The sequence below is a fragment of the Thermobia domestica genome, chromosome 6 (assembly GCF_964235325.1).
Source record: "Thermobia domestica chromosome 6, izTheDome1.hap1.1, whole genome shotgun sequence".
In the NCBI taxonomy this organism is placed as follows: domain Eukaryota; kingdom Metazoa; phylum Arthropoda; class Insecta; order Zygentoma; family Lepismatidae; genus Thermobia; species Thermobia domestica.
In genome coordinates, this window is record NC_137459.1 from 150,835,094 (window position 1) to 150,856,820 (window position 21,727).

Here is a 21,727-nt window from a genome sequence, read left to right on the forward strand (position 1 = left end):
ATATATTTGTTTTCTTATTTTTATGAGGTATACTATTGAAAACCATGCATTTCACATCTCGGGCCTGATGGGCGAAAAATGGCCCTTATCAGCCCACCTCCTTTGCTTTACTTCAACACCTTGCACTTTTAAACGTGTTTTTCGGTTTTGTTATTGTCGCAACTTAACGGATTTAGAAGCGTGGCCAGAGATTTTTTGATGTAGGTTGTATTGACATTTTGACCAATTGCCCGTTTGCACAGGGTTATCGTAGAGAGTTGAGATTTTTTCTATCTTCCTTTTTTTAACAATAGCTTTCATACAATATGCTACTTGATCCCCGGTTCCATTTGCAAATTTTGAGTGGCCCCCCGCCTGTGACCCTACGAGTGCCCCGGGGACACAAATTTTTCATTCAAAAGGAGCTGTGCTCCCCACACTAATTTGATATGTATTCGATGAGTTTCCTTACCCGACCGTTTCCGAAAAATCTGACCCGGAATCTGACTTTGTAATGTATAGTATGGAGCTCAATTTCTAACTTTTCACGCTTATATCTCCGCAACGGTTGCGATCGAGGATGTATCCTTTTTCGTGTTATGTTCTTTTGGGACAAGATATCCAATGGCCATAGTCTCGACTCGAAGTCAGTGTTACACTTGGATAGGTTCCCTCGTTAGCCACGTGGGAGCTGATGAGCTTGATGAGACATAGGTCCGAAGATCTAGCGCGAGAGTAGGCCTAGACAACATATTGGGAGCTCAGTGCATAAAAAATTCAAGTCTAATTTTGTACATTTCGGACATATTTCATATTTAAGGTTTCTACCTAAAGCTTCCTTTAGTACTTAAAAGATTCATGTCCAGTATTGCAAATAATTCTTATAATGTTAAAAAGAAAAGTATTTACTTTTCCACGTTTTCAAACAGAGCATACTTATACAAACTTTGTCTCTTTTACTCAAAGCTTTGAAAATTTGACTCGAATCCCTCGTACTATGAATGTCCTATAAACCAAGTACTTTATTCTGAATTTTGAGAATGCTCCTCGTACAATAATACGGGGTACTTAGTAAACTTCTAAACTATGCCATACATAACTATGGCAAAGTTTTACATAACAACTCTCTCCATCCTTTTTCTCATCTGTATGTCGACCGATACCACAGCAAAACGAGACGATATAGCAGTTTTTTTTTTTTTCGTGAGTATTCAGCATCCGGAGAAGTAGTTCCATATCCCCTCTTATTTCTCTTTGCAACCGGAAATGGTAGAAATCTGTCGTTTCAACTCTCGGTACTGATTTCCATACAAATAAAAGAGTAAGGGAAAGCTAGAAATGATTTGTTTATACAGATCCAGCATCCAAAGGATATATTCTAGTTTTTGCCTGATAAATATTGAAATCAGAAGTGGTAGAGATTTTCCACTTTCAGTTTTAACATTAGATCCTCACAAAGCACAAGTAATTAGCTAGGTCTACACGGAGAAATATTTTTTGATATTGGTTTAACTTTCTGAGAATAGGTTCTACTTCGGCCTTTATCTCTCTACTGAAATGGGAAATAGTTAAATTTGCCCCTTCTGGTTTCAATATTGTACCTGAAACACACAAAAGAAATGGCAAGTTTTTTTTTTATGTGGATTGTGTGTCCAAAAAATTGGTTCCATCTCCATTTTTAAGGAGTTTGGTGTACCAAAAATTATTTATATATTTACTCTATCCTTGTGTCCGTTAGTGCGGGAGACAGAAAATCTGACTGGAATGTTGAGGGTTAAAATATAGGAGTAGAGTTCATTGTTGCAGGTGATCCATTCACCTGAAGTGGAAGAAATCAACAACTTCCAGCACCAATATTGATCTATATGAGAGCAAAAATAATAAGAAGTAGCGAAAAACGTTTTTCTAAATTGATTTATCTTTCTGAGAATAGTTACCACAATCTCTCTTAGCCCTATATTCAACCGAAAGTGGTAGAACTCCATCACTTTCAGTTTTAGCATTGAACACTAGAAAACAAAAATGGTAATGGGTAGCGAGAAGGGTTCTTTTTCCTTTTTTTAATCGATGAAGCATTTTAAGGATATGTTCTATCTTAAGTCTAATCTCTTTACTAAAACAGGATGGTAGAACTACTACCACTTTCGATTTCAGTACTAATTGAAATAATATTGCCATGCAAACCAAACGACTTCGACTTACGTACTTGTGACGCTGCTGCATGTTTTTACTGTATTGAAACCAGAAGTATTAGAGATCTAGCAATTTTGGTTTCAATATTGGATCCCGACAGAGATAAACGTTCAGAGATAGGAAGATATGTATTTTAATCTGAATTAAGTCTTCCAGAAATATGTTCCGTCTCCTCCCTTATATCTCTCTATGAAAACCAAAGTTGATAATTCTATCACTTCCACAATTTCAATACTTGATCCCTATAGTATTGGAAACTACCATGATTTTAAATGTAAAGAGACCCACGTGTTTTTTTTATCATAAATGAGTTGTCTTCGAGTAATTTTAATTTCCAGTTTGAGGTTGAGGTCTCAGATCTTGCAAAGTTTAATTATAAAAGGCTAAAATTGGAAATAAATTTTATTGAAAATTTATGATGGGAGGTTGAGAGCATCCTCTCATACAGACATACAGAGAAAAGGAAAACAGCACAATGTTTATGCAATACAAAGCAAGAATATTGCAATTTGGATCAAACTAGCAAACTTTCCCGAAGAAATGACTATTGTACTTCTGAGACAACATCATAGTAGCATAACGAATCAGTCCTTCAAATTTTACACGTTTGTAAAATATTAGAAGGACATTAACTTTTGAACAATATTAACGCAAACATTGCTCAATTTGAAGAAGACATATTATTATCTTAACGGTCTCAGCAGCGGAACGGAACATAACAAAGACTAGATCTAACCAAAAAAAAAGAAAGAAAAAAAGAAAAAATGTGTTTCGATCCAAAACGTGAAACTACAGTAGAGTTCCAAATTATGGAAATAAGATGAATGATAAAACCTGTTCATCAACCACTGAATCATCTAACATTGAAAAGCAATGATTCGCTATGCCTTACTACTTTTGTTTTACAGCGATAAAGGTTGAAACCGGAAATAGTTAATTTGAACAACTTCCAGATTCAATAGAAGGCTAAGAAAGGATATGGAACCCACTCTTGAGAATCTGAATGGATTGCAAAACATTTTAAAAAACCTGCTTCTCGATATTTCTGCGAAAATCAGTTTTGAAGCCGGAAGTAGTATTAAATTTTAACCAATTCCGGTTTGGGTAAAGTGTTGCGGGTTGTAATGGTAGGTTCCGTTGGGACCCTGAATAGCTTGCAAAAAAAATGCTTCTCGCTATAAATAACATTGTTGTTCTAAGATGCTCAATGTTGAAACCAAAAACGGTTAATATGAGCAACTTCTAGTTTGAATAGAGGATTAGTGGAGGAGATAAAAGCTATCCTTGAGACGCTGTATCAATTGCAGAAAACTGCATCTAGATATCTCTTACCGTTTTTGCTCTATGAAAATCAGTGTTGAAACTGCAAGTGGTTCAAATCTACTACTACTTCTGGTTTCTGGTAGAATTTTGCAGGTTGTGATGATATGCTGTCTGGTGACAAAATCGATTGTAGAAAACCGCTTGCTGCTATTACTTACTATTTTTGCTCTATAGCGATAGGTGTTGAAACCGGAAATGGTTAATTTTAAACACCTTTGATTTCAATAGAGGATAAATGAAGGAGATTTAATCTATTTTTTTGGTAATAAATCAATTGCAAAAAGAAAAAAAAACTGCATCTCGATATCTCTTACTGTTTTTCTCTGTAGAAATCAGTATTGAAACCGGAAGTAATATTGCACCGGAAATGGTTCAAATTAGAAATTTCTGGTTTTAAGGTTTATCGCCATAGAAAAAAAAAACATGCTAGCAGATAAGTACAAGCGAATTTCTGCAAACGATCCAGCTTCTCAAAGCAACGTACCACGACTATCCCGAACACTCTACCAAAACCGGAAGTGACTCAAATTTAATATTACAAACTTTTTTATTTGATTTTCAGTTTAGCATCCCTTTCAGCAGCGAGGTTATATGAGATATGGACCTACAGTTTAACGTGGAATGCGAACCACATGATCTCCCACCGGAAACAGACTTTTTAACAGTGGACAAAGCACATGTGTGTCTGAGCACGAAGTTCACCCACCGTACGCTGGAGTGAGCCTTTGCAGCCGACATCCAACACATATACCAATGTTAACCGCAAGGAATCATCAACAACGACTGGAATGGGCACCGCAGAGCAATGGCACAACGTTGGGTGGTCCGATGAATCACGATACTGGCTTCATCACATTGATTTATCATTATGTGTATTATTTAAAACTAGCATATATTACCCGCTTCCCTGGGTTGAAATGAAAATTTAAATGCAAAACTCCGTATCTCATGTGTTTAGTACCCATGAAATATGCTGTTTTTTTAATGCCATCGATTTAAACGGCACTGGGAAGATCATTGATCATCTCGGCGATCCCGAAAACCATGGATTCGACACTGTTATTGGTCATTTTCTATAATTTTATTATCTCCCCCTTCTCCCAAGGTGCGGGGCTGAATTTGGTTTTAAACGGGATCGGAAGTGTCACCGGTCATCTCAGCGACCCCCAAAACTATGGATTCGACACTAATATTGGTTATTTTTGATCAGTGTTATGTATTTCCCTTCCCCCTCCCGCAAGATGCGGAGCTGAATTTGGATTTAAACAGCATCAGAAGTGTATATATATATATATATATATATATATATATATATATATATATATATATATATATATATATCCCTCCTCTATCTTGCGGGCCATGGCATAAGAAGTGCCACAGTTCATCTCAGCGACCCCAAAAATGTGAATTCAGCACTAATACCAGTCATTTTCGATCATTTTAAATATCTCTTCCTTCCCCTCCCCCAAGTTGCAGGTTTGAATTTAAATTTAAACGGGATTGAAAGTATCACTGTTCATCTAAGCGACCAAGAAACTATAAATTCGACACTGATAGTGGGCATTTTTGATCATTTTTATATATCTTTCACCCTCTCCCTCAAGTGGCGGTGCTAATTTTGGATTTAAACTGGATCGGAATGTCACTGTTCATCTGAATGATCCCGAAAACTATTGACTAGTCACTAATATCGGTCATTTTTTATCATTTTTAAATTTCTCCCCCCTCCCCCTTCCGTACGTTGTATCGTCAAAGTGAATACCCTAAAGTAATCCCTGCCTCTATATTCATGTATGTTGAAAATTTGATTAAGATCGGTCGGGTGGTTCAAGAGTGATGAAGTCACAAAGACAATCATTTTTTTTTTACATATATCTCTCCTTCCCCCTCCCGTAGGTTGGCTCATCAAAGTAAAATGACAAAAAACACCCAAGGCCAGACCCTCATATATGTTGAAAATTTGATCGAGATTGGTTGGGTGGTTCAGAAGTTATTAGGTTTTATTAGTTTTTATTAATACGTCCCTTTCCCCTCTCCCTCCCCCTCCCCTAGAATCTACCGTTAAAGTGAAATTACAAACATGTTTCCAGATCCGAACCTCATCCATATTGAAAATTTGATAGAGATCGGTTGGATAGTTAGAGAGTTATTAAGTTACAAAAATAGTCACTTTCAGTCTTATATAAATTGATTTTTATATATCTCCCTCTCCTTCTCCTCCCCTACATTGCTCAGTCAAATTTAAATAACAAAAACAATGCCAGGCCCAAACCCTATCTGTGATGAAAATTTGACCAAGATCGGTCTAGTGGTTCAGGAGTTATTAAGTTTTATTTATTTTTTATACCCTCCCCCAACCCCTCAGTTCTACCATCAAAGTGAATAGCCTAAAACCAGCCCAGCCTCAAACCTCATCCATGTTTCAAATTTGATCGAGATCGGTCGGGTGGTTCAGGAAATTTAGAGTCACAAACATAGCGATTTTCAATTTTATATATATATAGATTTGAGAATTCAATGCTTCAGATGAAATTGAAAAAAAGTAGTCAGTCAAACGAGCTGCAAGAAGAGGGCGTGAAGTATGCAGGATTCACGAAGGAGCTACAAGGTAAACAAGGTTGAGAATCACTGACGTGCATGCATAACTGTATCAGAAACTGATACTAACAAAGTGAGTAAACCAGTTTCTTTGCATTTAAGTGGTAGTTCACTAACTTTGATAGCATTTTTTTTTCGAGAAGGTGGAAAAGAAAAACCTATTAATATCCAATTTCCGCATGAAATGGCTTCGATTGATAAGTGTTAATGAAATCCAATTCTAGTTGTACTGTAACTACATTAAATTTTGTAAAAAAAAAAAAAAAAAAAACTCCTACAGCAAAAATATAACTAATACTAATAAAAAATGCAATATTTACTTCAAACTAAACTTTCAGATGAACCGGTTTAGGCCTTGTAATATACTCAACAGTACCAATAGAAATATTCGTCGGATTCATGACTCAAAAGCAGACCAGAGATGTTCAATTTTGTTCAAATCTGGATATTTCACGGGCCAGAGGATGTGGTTAAATTATCCCAATGTTTATCAAGCCAGCCTGCTATAGATCCAGCTGTGTAAATGGACGCATTATCATCCTGGAATATGGCCTCATTTCCCGAAAACAACACCCTAATATACACATGGTTCCCTAAAATTGTGACATACTCATGGGCAATGACACAATCGGTGAGCGACAGCACAGAATTCACTGAAAATAAAGACATCCCGGCACACAGTACTACAGAAACACTTTCATGTTTCAGAGTTAGGCGTATAGACTATGGATCAGACGCTTCTTTAGGTGTCCACCACACATAAATACAGTCCATGGTTTGAAATACAGTGAACGATAAGTCATCTGACCATATCCCACGTTTCCAGTTATCAGTTGCATGATCGCGGCATCATTAGCGTTGTGATAAAGTGATTGTCGATACATTTTGTGGGAAGTGCTGCTTAAATTCCTCCATCTCTTGCACCACAGTCGCACAAAGTTCAGAGTAACGATCCGCCTTAATTCTCAGCGGAACCTGTCTCTACAGGGTTTCTTCTACCACTCTTCCTCTTCACCGATAAGGTTTTGGCGTGAATTTTGTAGGCCATCATCACCATGGACAATGTGCCTCGTGACACATCCAACACACTTGCTCCTTAGGCCATGCTCGTACTGTCCCCAAAATTAAGGGTAAAAATTGAAAATTGCTATTTTCTCGAAAGCGGCTCTAACGATTTTTTTAAAATTCCATACATCAATATTTCATTAACAATCCTACACTGTGGTGTAAGTAATTTCTTAGGAGCGTGGAACCCACAGAAAAATTCAACCACTTTAGATTGAAAACCACCTATTTTTAAGAACTTTCCTATCCATTTTCTTTTAGTATTTTTACTCATAACTGATTTATCCCTTGGTCCCTGACTTCTGATACACCCAGTATGTTCGGATATTTATATTCAAAGAAGGAATTGTTTTTTTTTAAAAAAAAAAAAAGATCAGATCTATTGAAAAGTATGAATAGACAAAGTCAATTATGATATTGTGTAAGTACTCATGTTTAATTATTTTCATATATTTCATATATTTCTTATAACTAACTTGAAAGTAAAAGTTAAAACTTATTCTTGTGTCAAAAGTTAATGTTTATTTAACGAGTTAACCCGATGGAAGTATGACTGACATTTGAGAATATGGTAACTTCAGTCATAGATAAATCGTTTTCACATATTGTGCTTGAAAACGGTTCATTCACTATACTTCACCGAAATCTTTAGACAAGATCGTTAGCCTCTCCGAACTGAATTTTCAGAATGCCATTCTAAAGTAACTTTCTCAAAGCTGATAATAGAGCAAAGTCGCTGCTATCAAATCAAACTTTCTCCTACTCGAAAACAAGGAATTTGTTTCATTTTATAAAAATCGTTAGAAAAATTTAGCAAATCCATGTGTTCTAGTATGACAAATATTTTAGCATTCATATTAAATTTGTGCAATTGAATGACGTCAACATTTCCTCATATAGAAAAACTCCGCCTAGCAAATATCATACCGTTATGTCAGGCAACTCGAAGTGTATGTCTAATAGTTAAAAGAGAATACCATTACACTGTTCCCGCTCTTTGTTTCAGCTATATTGAATTTATGTGAGTATATTATTCATATTCTCTGTAATAGAAACCTCCAATCTATAAAATTTAGTACACTTGTTGTATCTTATGGTTCAAAACATGCGGTGATTATGGATTGGAATTTCTTCTACCTGTTTGGAGTGGAATTTCCAGAAATTGCACTAACGAATGTTACTCCTTTTCTTGAGTTGAGTTGATTTTGAGTTTAACGTCCTTTCCAGCAGCAAGGCTATATGAGACATACTCCTATTCTTATATCAAGTAGCCACTACATATCAAATTTTGCTTCTGTACATCAAGCAGTTCGAAAAGAAAAGAAAACAAAAGAAAAGCCAAATAATAGTAAAATTCCCCGTCCCCTTCACTTTTTCATCTGCTCCGCTACATTATATATAGAAAATCCTAATACTTTAGCTCCCAAGAAAAATCTCCATTGGCCAATGAAAATCCACATTTATTTGATATAATTCCAACTGTAGATAAGAATACAGAGTTTTTCAAAGAGAGGACGGTGGCGAGCTTTGTTTCTTTTTTTCTTTTCAACAAGATCGTTCGAAAAAATCTCTCTCTCTCTCTCTCTCTCTCTTTGCGACCGTCATATTGGATTTACCTCCACATTTTCCAGAGTGAAATTTCAAAATTTGTACAAGTGAATAAAAACATGAAAATTTCATGCGTTCAAAGGCAGCTTTTTAAAAATGATATTCCCCTAATTTCTACTACGTCCGCCAAATTTAATTCTACTCCCGTCCATTTGGAATGCAATTTTCAGTATTTGTTCTAATTTCTTTTCTGTGCTACTTTGGACGATATTTTTGCTATCCGTCCTCTTCCTGTGCAATTTCTCACTGTCTTTCCTGTATTTAAATCGTGCACGTGAGAAACAAATGCGTATTCTCTCAAGGAAAAAAAAACTTATGTTTGGAATTTCGTGCTTTCGTACACAACGATTCAATATATATATATATATATATATATATATATATATATATATATATATGATAAGGTTATATTCCCCTCCTCTCTGTGAGGTTGAATTTACAAAATCCATACAACTGAATATATAATCGTGTTCTGTTTATCAGAGTACAGTAAGGCACAAAATTTCACACCTTTACTATGTCCAACGGTTCAGAAGGAATACGTAACGGTAAATTAATTTTCCTCTTTTTTTCAACTCTCCGAGATTGAATTTTCTTATGTATCGAAAAACCAAAGATTACATTTTCTTATGTATCGAAAAACCAACGTATTCTAAAAGTTCATCTTCAGTGCATCAGTGCATCGCTCTCTTCTCTGCTTCAGTTAAACTGAATTTACCGAATTACCCTGCATTGCGAAAAATACAAAATTCTTATAAATATCCTCTATAAATATTCTTATGGGTCAAAAGCCACTACATACCAAATTTTAGGCATTGTCGTCCCGTGCTTCAGGAAAATTGTCTTTCTTCCTTTGTGTCATTGAACTTTCCCCTGGTTTAACCCTCTACTGCAGTGATTCCCAACAGGCGTGTCTTACAGTCCGATACATGTGTCTTGATATTTTATAATTTAAGTCATGAAACATTTAGGAATTAGTTAAACTCAATTTTGAGACAGACTATAACAGTCAACGCCTTTAGCGGCGGCAGCAATGCTTAATATTATATAGAGTCACTAGAAACTCCTGGGCTTACACTATTATAATTTATACTATTATTATTAATAAAACATCAAAGAAGTGTGTCGCGATGACGTGGGCACTCAGAAAAGTGTGTCGCCAGTCAAAAAAAAAAAAAAAGGCTAGGGACCACTGCTGTATGGAATAGAGTTTCTGTAAGTGATTTCATGTTTATTTAATGTGTATCAAAAGGACCAGTATACTAAGTTTCGTGCTGCGCATTCAGTGGTTGAAAAATTTATCTCTCTGGATCCATTATATTGTATTCATACAAGTAGGCGATATATTCGTATTTTTGTTATCAAAACGTTCTCATATACAAAATTTCTCAGCTTTGTTCAGTGGTTATAAAAGAGAATGTAATCATAGTAAGAATTTAAAAGTAATAATACGTTTTTTGTACACTTTGTTCCACATTTTACTTTATGGTCAAAGGATGAAAATATTTAGGCTATGAACATTCGAAAAAAAAAAATGTGATTTCCAATGCTAAAAGATGGTCGAAATCGGTTGAATGGTTTTAAAGATCAGCAAACCCGGAAACACACAAACGCTTTCCATTTATATTAATATTATATCATAGCGCGAAATTTTAATCGCCAGGTCGCTACTGGTGACCAATATTTATGTTTGGCGATAGACGTTTGGCCTTTACTTTGTTTGCCAAATGCTAAATGGGGTTCAAATTCTCTGATCTGCCTACTAGATTCGAACCTGAATTTCGGGATCTGTAGGGCCCATTCTTCCGTTCAGCTCGTGGTTCAAGGGAAAGAACGAAATAAAAAGCAATTAATTAACCGACTACGCCATCATGCGCGAGACTTACTAATTATGAAACAAAATCTTTAAAAATTCCTCTCTGTCCGTTCGAGAATAAGAGTGTTTGTCAATCAACACTTACATGTCCAAGTTCCAAATCAGCCCTCCGAATGAATGATTTCTTCCTTTCTTTACATTTCTAATCATCAATTATATTGACTGAGGTAACATGTTTTGATTGAAAGCTAAAATGATACTAGGAACAACGCAAGATTATGGTATGTTGTAGAGAAATAACTACAGAGAAAGGAAGCAATGAATTTATGAATATACTAAATGAAGACAGTTTATATCCTATAGAGATTACTACTATTCGAAAATTTTCCATTACTAAGTAAATATCGTAATAGTATCTTTATAATTATTACTCCTTACGATTGTAAAGGGAAGAAACTCACCTCACCACACCTGAAGTGAAATGTAGTAAAAAGCTATGGTAATTGCTCTTGTGTAGTTTATCTTACTGTTAGTTTATTTGTGTTATTTTTATCTGATCACAATATGATACATTTAATATTAACGCACTAATTTGTCAAAAAAAAAAAAAAAAATCTGTGCTCTGAAATTCACCACATCGTTCTTATAAAGTAGACTCGAGTCTAATTAGGAGTCAGGTTGATTTTAAAATTAACAATGATTCTTTGTTATTAGTTAATTTGTTACATCAATTATTGTTATTGTATCGACAATTCTCGTGTTGCTGTGGATTATTGTTTAACAAAGATATTATAGTAGCACTTTACGAGCAATTCACGTATCTGTATTTAATTTTAGTCACAATTACTTCAGTATAATTTTACATATTAATAACTACACTCATTAAGTTTCAAAGTTTAAACTACAATTTTTTCTGTATATTTTATTTGTGAAAATAAATGCAACAAGACTAATGAAAGCGCTCCCTCGTGGCCATATGATTAGCGCACGCGCTTTTGGTGCGGGAAATTAGGATTCAATTCCCTGTGGGAGCTCATGTGCTACAGACCCCAAATTAACCTACAGGCCGGCATCTCATAGCTCGCTGACGAAAGGGACTAAAACATCAATCCAACCAATTAATAAACAATGAAGAAGTCAAAACTTACGTTTTGATTTGGACAACTTCTCAGCTAACAGAAAAAAGTGATCATTTTTAAACGCAATATTTATAGTTAAATTAAGATTTTTTAAAAAAAAGAAAGAAAACGAAAGCAAAACAGGTATTATTATTGTTATATACTACATTTAGAATTATCATTAAAAACCATATTCTGGAGGAAAATAGGGAAACTATTGGTTCAATATCGTGTTAACTGCGTTGGCAATGATAGTCTTTATTAAAGAAATAAGCACTGATCTTATGCAGACCACCTGTCTGCTATGAGAAGGCTAGTAAAATCAGGTCAGAAATGCCCCCCGCCCTTAAAAAAAAAAAAAAAAAAAAAAAAAAAAAAACACTACAAACTTAATTCCAATTACAACATCTACGTAAGTGTAAAACTCATTTAACTATCGTGTCAAACTAAAAGAAAAGAAAAAGAAAAGCAATTCAAATTTTTAAACATGTATATGAACTATGCTATCATTTGGTAGCTACGAATATATTAAAAAACTATATAATTTTCTTTTTCTAATTAGAAAACACGTAGTTTAAAGAAAAAAGTTAGCTTACCTTGTGCCACAATTTGAGCACTTAATGTGAGGAGATGCTTTTTCATCTCCTGCTCGAGACATGTTCGGATCGTCCCTTCAGCGTCTGTGCTTGTTGCTGTCTGGTAAAATACTCAACTTCTCACGCTGAACAGTCACGCCACGTCAGAGTACCCCTTCACTCGAGAAACTTTCTCCCTTCTGCGGACGAGATAGAAACATTTTGCAGAGCTACTTCCATGAACCAAAGTATTTGCCTTGTAGGCACCAATCAATGCTCTAAAATGATTTTCTGTCGTGTTTGATGATCCACATACACACAAGCAGTTGTTAACCTTGTTCACCATGACCTTGTCATGTTCCTTTCCATTTTTCCTCTTCGGCTATGTAAGGAGTGTATTTAATAAACTTAAAACCAGTTGGATTTTCTTGGAATTAAAGAAAAAACATTCACGTTTTTAATGTTGCATCAAATCCAAATAGAAGTTCATTAAGAGAATCATTATTACATAATCAGTAAGAACAATATTCGCAAACTACAACACTAGTTTGATTGACATCAACAAGGTTTATGAGATGAGACCTACTCTTTAGAGTGGATTCCGAACCACTACTCGGGTTTGTATCCGAGGTAAGTAATCCCACCGGGTATCGAGAGCACGCACGTTAATCACATGGCCATGATGTGCACCACAACCTAGTCTTTCCCTTTCTTTCTTTCTTTGTTTTTTTATTTTATTTTTTTCATTGTAGTAATACTATTAACTTATTATGGGTTGCAATGGTGTGGCCAATAAAACATCTGTCTACCAATCGGGCGACCTAGCTTGCCGGTGTAAGCGAGATACTTTTATTCCAATGCAACCCTGAGGTTCATTTAGCTTCTCTAAAATGGGTATGCGTCCATCTGTAGGATAAATGCGACCGTAACGTGATCCTGACTGATTACATCACCTCCACAATGTCAATAAAAAGGAAATGTCCACAATTTTTTTCCAATTTTTGTCATTTTGCTGTCAAGTCATGACCTAATCTTGACTTGACAGTCATTTTGCTGTCAAATTATCTGATCAACTCTCGGTAACGTACCCAACTTGTATTTTAGTCACTTCCTTTTGAAGATTCTTCTTCATTGATAACATTTGTTCTTGATAAATACTTTTATGTTTGTTCAAACGATAATTGTCTGTTACTGTACTGTTTTGATTATATAAGTAATCATAAAAATAGAAAACTAATTTCCTTGTGTGTGTGAGAAACGAACTCTAGATTTTCCAACTGTAGCAATCTAAAACTGTTAAAATACTGTTTTGCTGGAAAGGTTTTGATTTTGGAATATGTTAAAAGCAATAATAATAATAATAATAATAATAATAATAATAATAATAATAATAATAATAATAATAATAATAATAAATGTAAGCCAAAATCCTTCATATTTCGTGAGTAAAATCTAATTTAATATTGTAATCAGTATTGCAGAATGAGGTTACGGAAATATTCCTATTAGAAAGACGTTTTTCTTTAATTCCTAAATTGATTTGCCTTTTTGATTTTTTTAATTATGATATCTGCGTGATTGTTATTTCGTTAAATAATTTATTAGACTCCTTTTAAAATTTTCAAAAATAAATGTTATCATTATTTGGGCGAGGGGGATTTCAATTTCCTCCTATTCTTCAATACCATTCTATCAACCAATACATTATTTATATGTATTTACCATCTATTTCCTTTAGCTATAACCACAACGCATAAGTGTGAGACTTTACAAAATGATCACTTGATTTATTGACGATTTATGATAGTTTGTACGACTTTATTCAGGAGAATTTCGAAAATTTCATTCTTTATGTTAATACCTTTAGGAACATTGACACAGTCTCTACATATAAAAGAAGAAGCGCTGACTGACTTACAGGCTGATGCATGCCCAGATCAAACCGCTTAAGCTACAAACTTGAAATTTTGACTAGGGTTTGTGGCGTAAGGTGCCAAAAGGGAATCTCCGAATCTCTGAGGGATAGAGACATGAAATTTGATTTATGGATGTCGCATTTAAAATAATTAGACACATATTTAGTCGTGTTTTGATATTTTCCCTAAAAAGGAAGAAAAAATCGAGAAGAAAAAAGGATGGGGCTACAATTGTTATAACAGGATGACCACATCTCGAAATCCGTTACAGTTAGATACATGAAATTTGGTATGTAGACTTTTCATTTAAGGTAATCAAAGACATGTTTCATCGTTTTTAGACATTTTCCCTACAAGGGAAGAAACAAATAAAAGATACGGTCCAACGCACTAAACCTTCTCGGTCAAATTCCTTAAATTAAACCAAGTTGTGCTGGAGGTATAAATAATTATTTTCTTGTGAAATGTGAACAAAATTACAAGACATTTTCGGAAAATTTCACCCCAAATAAACTCACTCTAAAAGTAAATTAACACTTGAAGACTTTTCTATAGGAAATGACATATGTCATACCGTAAGACTTTGCACCAGATTTAAGGAATTTTAAAGAAAATTGCATGTAACTTAGAAACGTAATGATTTAGAATACTGTATTTTAAACATATAATAGCTAGATATATAAGGAAAACATTCATGCACGTTTAGTATGACCATACTCAGTGGCGTATTTAAGAGGGACTTCAGGGCTTAAGCCCCCTGAAATTTTATTAACTATATTAAAATAAATGAAATATCTTGTAGAATTTTCACATTTCCAGGAATAAGGTTAGCAAAGCCCCCTCCGAAACAAAATTGTAAATACGCCACTGACCATAGTTATTGAAATATAAACTTTGGTGCTAAGTAGCCCCATAGATGCGGATACTTTGTACCACATACAAAAAAGTATGTTAAACATACAAACATAATGTTTCTGCGAAATGTTTTCCCTTCAGTATTTATTCATTTTACTTCCTACACAAAACTGCATGCAGTGTACAAATATTGAAATTATAATGATGGTACCAGTATCAGTGCTTAATATAAATTATCAATATTTGTAAAGAAAATTATGTATTTTCTGGTACCGGCACAGGAACCATATTCTGATAGTTTTAGCATATGTCCTTAAAAAACTGCCAACTCAGGAACAGAAAAAAAGAAATCCCCGTGAACTGATTTATCTTGATTGCCCTTTATGTCCAAGAATATCATCCCAAACGTAACTAGTGGAAGATTTACAGGGTTTGGGGCTTTCAGGCTGAAGCCTACCCAAATTGCATTATTTCCTTTTTTTTTAAAAAAAAAAAAATCTAATGTTAGTCACTCCTGTGCGTATAAGCTTCAAGCCCCCTTTCAAACGTCTAGTGATAAAAAACGAAGTGTTTCTGAGTGAAGAACCTCTCAAACTATTTTTCTGGATCCGACACTGTTCGTAATTTATTTTCCAACAAGAAATCCATTCCGGCATCTACCTAAATAAGAAATATATAGTAAGTTTGGGTGATTCCGGACAGTCGCTGAATTTGGACATCCTAAGCTTACGATAGTACTGTTCTTCGCATGTGTAATGTGGAGACTAGTTGTGACGCCTATTTGAAGCACCATACTTTCCTGCAGTTCAGTGCTTTGTAGGAAGTGCAAAGAGTGTTTGTTATACGTAGTTTCGACGCTGGGGGAAAGAAGAAGAAAAGGAAAGTTCATGCACGTTTTTTGACCTGATGTAACTTTTTAGTGGAATATGTTAAGGTTTTACACACAAGTGGTTGTCAGCAAATGGAAAAGTAAGACATATATCAAAGTGAAGACCCTACTTTACTCGTTGCATATTGGAAGAATTTTATTACTTTGCGCGCGCCCGCTCAACGCGTACACAAGTTTACAGTAATTAAAACGGATGAATTCGGACGTTTATGGAAGGGTGAATTCGGACACGTTTATTACGTTAAGGTGAATCCGGACAATGTAATTAATTAACTAAGAGGATTTAGAACACTCTATTCTCTCTCGCTTTTTACGTTTATGAGTGTGAAATAGAGGTCTACTGAGGATCTACGTGAGATCTATTCCTTATATCTAGCGTCTATTAATTTTTGCCATAAATGGACTCCGAAGAATCATCAGAAAAAGCTATAAAATTATCTTAGAATCTACAAACTTAACTAAGTTACAGAATGTTAATAGTAAGGTGCTCAAAAATTCTACACTACTGAATGGCTACATCATTTGGTATATTCCCATTTGATCCGCAACAGGTTCGGGAACATGAATTTCTTTTGTCGAATGAACATGATCCGCCAGCAGCTGGAAACAATTCATCTTGTGTGTCATCAGACTCGTCCCCAAAAACGTCTCAATCGCCTTCAGAATCCTCAGTTAAACAGTTTCTATCTTTTCCTGCTGTTGCTCCTTCCAAACTCACATCCCAAGGGCCAGTTATTACTAAAATATTAAGTGTCACGAGTTGCAGTTTATTTCAAACTGTCTCCTCAAACACGATCGAAGGTATGGATGAAAGCAACTGTGGATTTTGTGGGGAGAATTATTATGCACCATCATCATGAAAATACGGTTCCTGGGTGTCGTGTACTGTGTGTAAGACGTGGTTTCATGAAAGATGTGTAGGAAGTAATAAGGAACTGTATTTTATTTGTGGACGACGTGTCTGAAATATGACTAGTGCTTCACGAAACTGGCAGACGTCATTAACGCAAATAAATAAATAAATAAATAAATAAAATAAAAATAAAAAAAATAAAAAAAATGCTAGTCTCAGTGCACATGTATTATACGTTTTACTAATAATCTAGTTGTTACTAGTAAAAGATAGTAGTACAATGTAGTTCAAATTGAAACAAAGGTGATTACTGTGTTTAATGATTAAACACTATAGTAGTAGTTACACTACTATGCATTTAGCTTACAGTTTCAACAGTAATTAGTATAGAAATTGCTATGTTAGTAATATGAATATATTTATCATGTATTTGTATTTATATTGTGTATTTATCATGTTCGAATTTTAGTGTAGCAAGATAATAAGCTAAAACATAACTATCATGTATATATCTTCCTTCAAAGTTCAGTGTCCGGAATCGCCAACCTACTGTCAGGATTCACCCTTCCAAATTTTCAAATCAAAGATTTTGTCAACTTTCAGAAAGTTATATTTTTTTATCTCTTAACAGCCATTCCAGGAAAACTATTTCAGTTGCACATGCATACCAACATATCATTAAATAATATGACGAAGTATTGGATATTTTCGTTTAGCGGGGTAGTAGTAAAAGAAAGAAACATCAGATCTGTCAGGATTCACCCAAACTTACCCTACATAAAATTAGAAAGCTATCTAAGGTGTTACTTTGGACCTGTGCAAAGTAACCCCGATTAGAGGCTGAAACTGCCTTCTCAAAGTTATTATTATTTTATGACTTTAAAACGTTTTACACTTCAATTTCAACTATTGTTTCAAAGTCCCATTATACACAGTAGTATTCTACGAAACAGACTTAACTTTGATGGATATTCTTGTAGGTGATATCTTTCAAATTTTGTCGGCCTTTACAATGACTGCTTTCCATACCTCTACAACAACAAACCCTCCGGGTAATTAGAACTGATGTTAACCGCCAACATTATAGCCAAAATACAGTTAGATGTTCTATCTTACGGTGGCAGTTGAAACTTACTCTTTACAGTTTATGGGTTTACCGAGAGATGACTGTGCAACTTTTTTCATATTTTGTGCAAAGTCGCCCCGGAAGAGCAAAGTAACCCCTTCTTACGGTATATTAGAGTTATTAATGGAGGATTTGTTTACAAAATATCTATAAAATCACATTAGTCATATTTCAAAAGATCGTAAGTTCTTCAGGAAAAATTAGTTATACTATATTATCAGGTTATTAATGAAATATTTATTTATGAAATACGAACAAGATCACGTAAGGGGATACGGACAAAATCTCGCAGCCGAAACATCGCCCCCCAGAACCTCGCGTGCCAAAACCTCGCCTCCTAAAATCTTGCATGGCCAAAACCTCGCCGCCCAAAACCTCGCGGGACAAAATCTCGCCAGGCCGAAACCTCGCGTTGCCAAACCCTCGCCGCCCGAAAAATCGCGGGCTAAAATCTCGCCGGGCCGAAACCTCGCCGCCCAAAATCTCGCGTGACCAAAACCCCGTGAGCCAAAATCTCGCCTGGTCAAACCTCGTACAAGCTTAATAAACACACATAATTTCATAGGCAGTTCAAGTTTTTTTTTCTACACTACGCCTTCGAAAGACTGAGAAACGTCAACTGAATGTTTTATTGACGTTTTTCTCAAAGACATGTCACAGATATATCCATGTGGTGCGTCCACAACAGTACAATCAACATGCACCCACGATCCACAAAGGTTACACCGATACCAAAGTTTCAGTGTTTGACTCAAGTAGGCGTATTACCTTTCTTAGGTCTAGCCTCTTTTATAATTTTTGGCTGGAGAAGTATTCCAAATGTTTGTTAGAATTGGAGATCACCATGATGGTAAACCGATCACGTTGATCGGCATTCCCAACATTGCGCCATTTTGAAAATTGAGCTGGTTATACTGTAAAACGTAGTTTATTTGAAATATAACTATGTGTCGTGCATTAGACGTAAATATAACTTTTTATGAATCTTAGTAACTTCAAGATCTTACAACTTAAAATTGTACGTATCGTGAGTTGAAATATGCAGATCCTTATTTAAAAAAATCAACAAAAACAAGTTTCAGCACGCTGTAGACTTCAGTCTTCTCTGAAGACTTCCTCGACAATACACAAGAAATCTTGCTACAAGAGGAAGATGGCAGCACTAGTTTGACTTCTCCTCGGGTCACGCAAATGGGCAAAGTGGGCTGATCGCCATTCCCTTCCTCTCCCCTAATAATAATAATAATAATAATAATAATAATAATATACAAAACATGCGATCCCTAATTACCCCATTGTAACTGTCTGTACCCATTTTTGTTCAGTAAGGAACAGTGTTCGGCTGGCGTAAGTTGACAGTTGACTTGCGCTTGGACATATAGGTACGGATTAATAAACAAAAATTTCGAAAATTTAGAATTTTTTATCCAAATTTACGGAACTTTTAATTTTCCTGGTTGGCGATACTGCGCACGAGCCAGTACAATTGATGTCAACAATTAGGTATCCACTTGAGGTATTTACCTGACAAGTCTTAAGGAGATCTCTCTACAACGAAAGAAGGTACAGAGAAACAAGTAAAAAGAAAATTCGAAATTCGAAAAATCTAAACTTTTCTACTTTGGGCTGAAATTTCAGAAGGAAATTCGACACCAAAGAGAAAAAGAAACCAATATGATAAACTGTGTTCCAACCATATTTGACCAAAAATTATCCCGATATCTTAATCAATAGCCACACAGGAGCGCATTAAAGAAGTGACACACCCGTTTGTGCCACTTTGGCCACCTAGGTCCGAAAAAGTTAAACTTGCTGCCTTCCGAACGCCTCATCAAAGATGTTCTGAAATGAAATCTTTAAGTTTTATGTCCTACGGCTAAAGGATACGGTGATGGTGAGAAACGAATGAGATGGTGGAATGAAAAAAGTGGGAGGAAACGGGAGAACCCCGAGAAAACCCACGCACACGTTGTTTGTCCACCACAAAGTTACTTGGCGCTAGCTGGATCGAACCAAAGACCCTATTCACCACAGGTGGATGCTCTATCACTGACCCACCGCGGCCCCTAAGATGTTCTGAGGGCAGAAATTGGTGGGACGCCATATTAATCTTGTAAGTTGCACTTTATTTAGTTGTTTCAATTATTTTGATAAGTATATACTCGTATATACAATGTGTAACAAAAGTCCTTTGCCATAAGTTAACTTTGTTACGAGCATAGATACGAAAATAATGTAAAAATAGATTTTCTATCTAAAGTATTGGGTTTTCAAATTGGACCATCAGTTTTGGCTTTATATTCGAAATATTTCCAGTGGCATATAAAAAGCAACGTTGCCAGTCATAATGATACCGAATCATTAGTTCACGTAATAATTTTGAAAGGAAATGAAACAAAACATGTCCTAGGGAAGAAACAAGAACACATCAAATCAGGGATTTCTGTTACGAGCTATATATATATAGAGAGAGGATTTTCATTTATTATGTAGCCTAATAAAACAATAAAAAAGAAGTCCATATCGACATAAAGCGAAAAGCCGTTGTTTCAAAGTTACCGGTACGAGATGCCAAAATCGAGAAAATTGTAGCTTTGAGGCTGCCTAGCTCGAAAACTATGAGATATATCAAATTCGGCTAAAGAATTATTAGAGGAATTAGTACACTCTCCATCTAAATACCTATGTTTCAGAGTTCCATAGCTTTCTCTATAAAATCTGTTGCGCCGATACGTCAAAACTCTGAAACAGGGTTATTTAGATAGACAGTATGCTAGTTCCTCTAATATTTCTTTAATCGCCTTTGATATCTCTAATAGCTTTCGAGCTAGGTGGCAGCCTCAAAGTTACAATTTTCTCGATTTTGGCATCTCGTAACTTTGAAACAACGCGTTTTTCGCCTTATGTTCATATGGACCTTCTTATTGTTTAGGTGTGAGGGAGGGTTTCACCAGTGGGTTTTGGCTACATAATAAATGAACATTCTATATACATAAATGCATATAGGGTGTCTGAACACAACACCGACAACGTTTGGGAGGTGATTCCTGACACCAAGATAAGACAAAAATATAGACCAACCTCGGTGCACAAATGCTTCCTTTCGGAGTTATAGGCTGCCGAAGATATGAAAAAATGAACTTTAAAGCTTCATAGCTCCAAAACTATGGGACCTGCCGTAGTCGGGTCAAGGCTTCAGTTAGGAACTAACATGTGCACTATCCAAAAATACATGTTTCAGATTCCTAAGGTATTCACGCAATAATTTTTATAGAGGGAGTTTGGCTACGGGCATATAATTTCAAGTACTCACCAACTACCTCTATAAAAATTATTGCGGAAGTACAACAGCATTGTGAAACTTTTATATTTGGATAGGGCACATACTAGTTCCTAAGTGAAGTCTTGACCCGACTACGGTAGGTCCCATATGTTTGGAGCTACGTACCTTTAAAGTTCATTTTTTTTTCAAATTTTCGGCAGTCTATAACTCCGAAAGGAAACTTTTGTTTACCCAGGTTGATCTATGCTTTTCGTCTTATCTTGTCAGGAATAACCTCCCAAACGTTGTCGATGTTGTTTCGAAACACCGTATATATAAAAAAAAATGTTCTAATAAACATAGGCCTCCTTTCGGTTATGAACCGCCAAATATTGGAAAAATCACGTTCTAAGACGCCTATAGGCTTAGAAACTATAGGGCTTATCCTAAGTGGTTTAAGGAATTACACAGGAACTAGTATGCATGCACTCTGTCTAAATATCCATGTTTCAGAATTCACCGTTACTATGGAAACGAATGCACCATTA

At 35.3% G+C, this 21,727-nt stretch overlaps 1 protein-coding gene across 2 annotated transcripts in view; it reads right to left on the minus strand.

Annotated features, from left to right (window-relative positions):
- LOC145688265 (uncharacterized) overlaps window positions 1-12,538 on the minus strand; it is a 249,611-nt gene extending 237,073 nt beyond the window's left edge. The window contains exon 1 of one of the 2 annotated variants that reach the window (XM_081762246.1): window positions 12,300-12,538. In XM_081762246.1, coding sequence (XP_081618372.1) covers window positions 12,300-12,361 — 62 coding nt within the window. In that variant the 5' untranslated portion in view covers window positions 12,362-12,538. The remainder of the gene's footprint in view (window positions 1-12,299) is intronic. The other variant, XM_081762247.1, reaches the window with a different exon arrangement.
- Window positions 12,539-21,727: the final 9,189 nt, after the last annotated feature.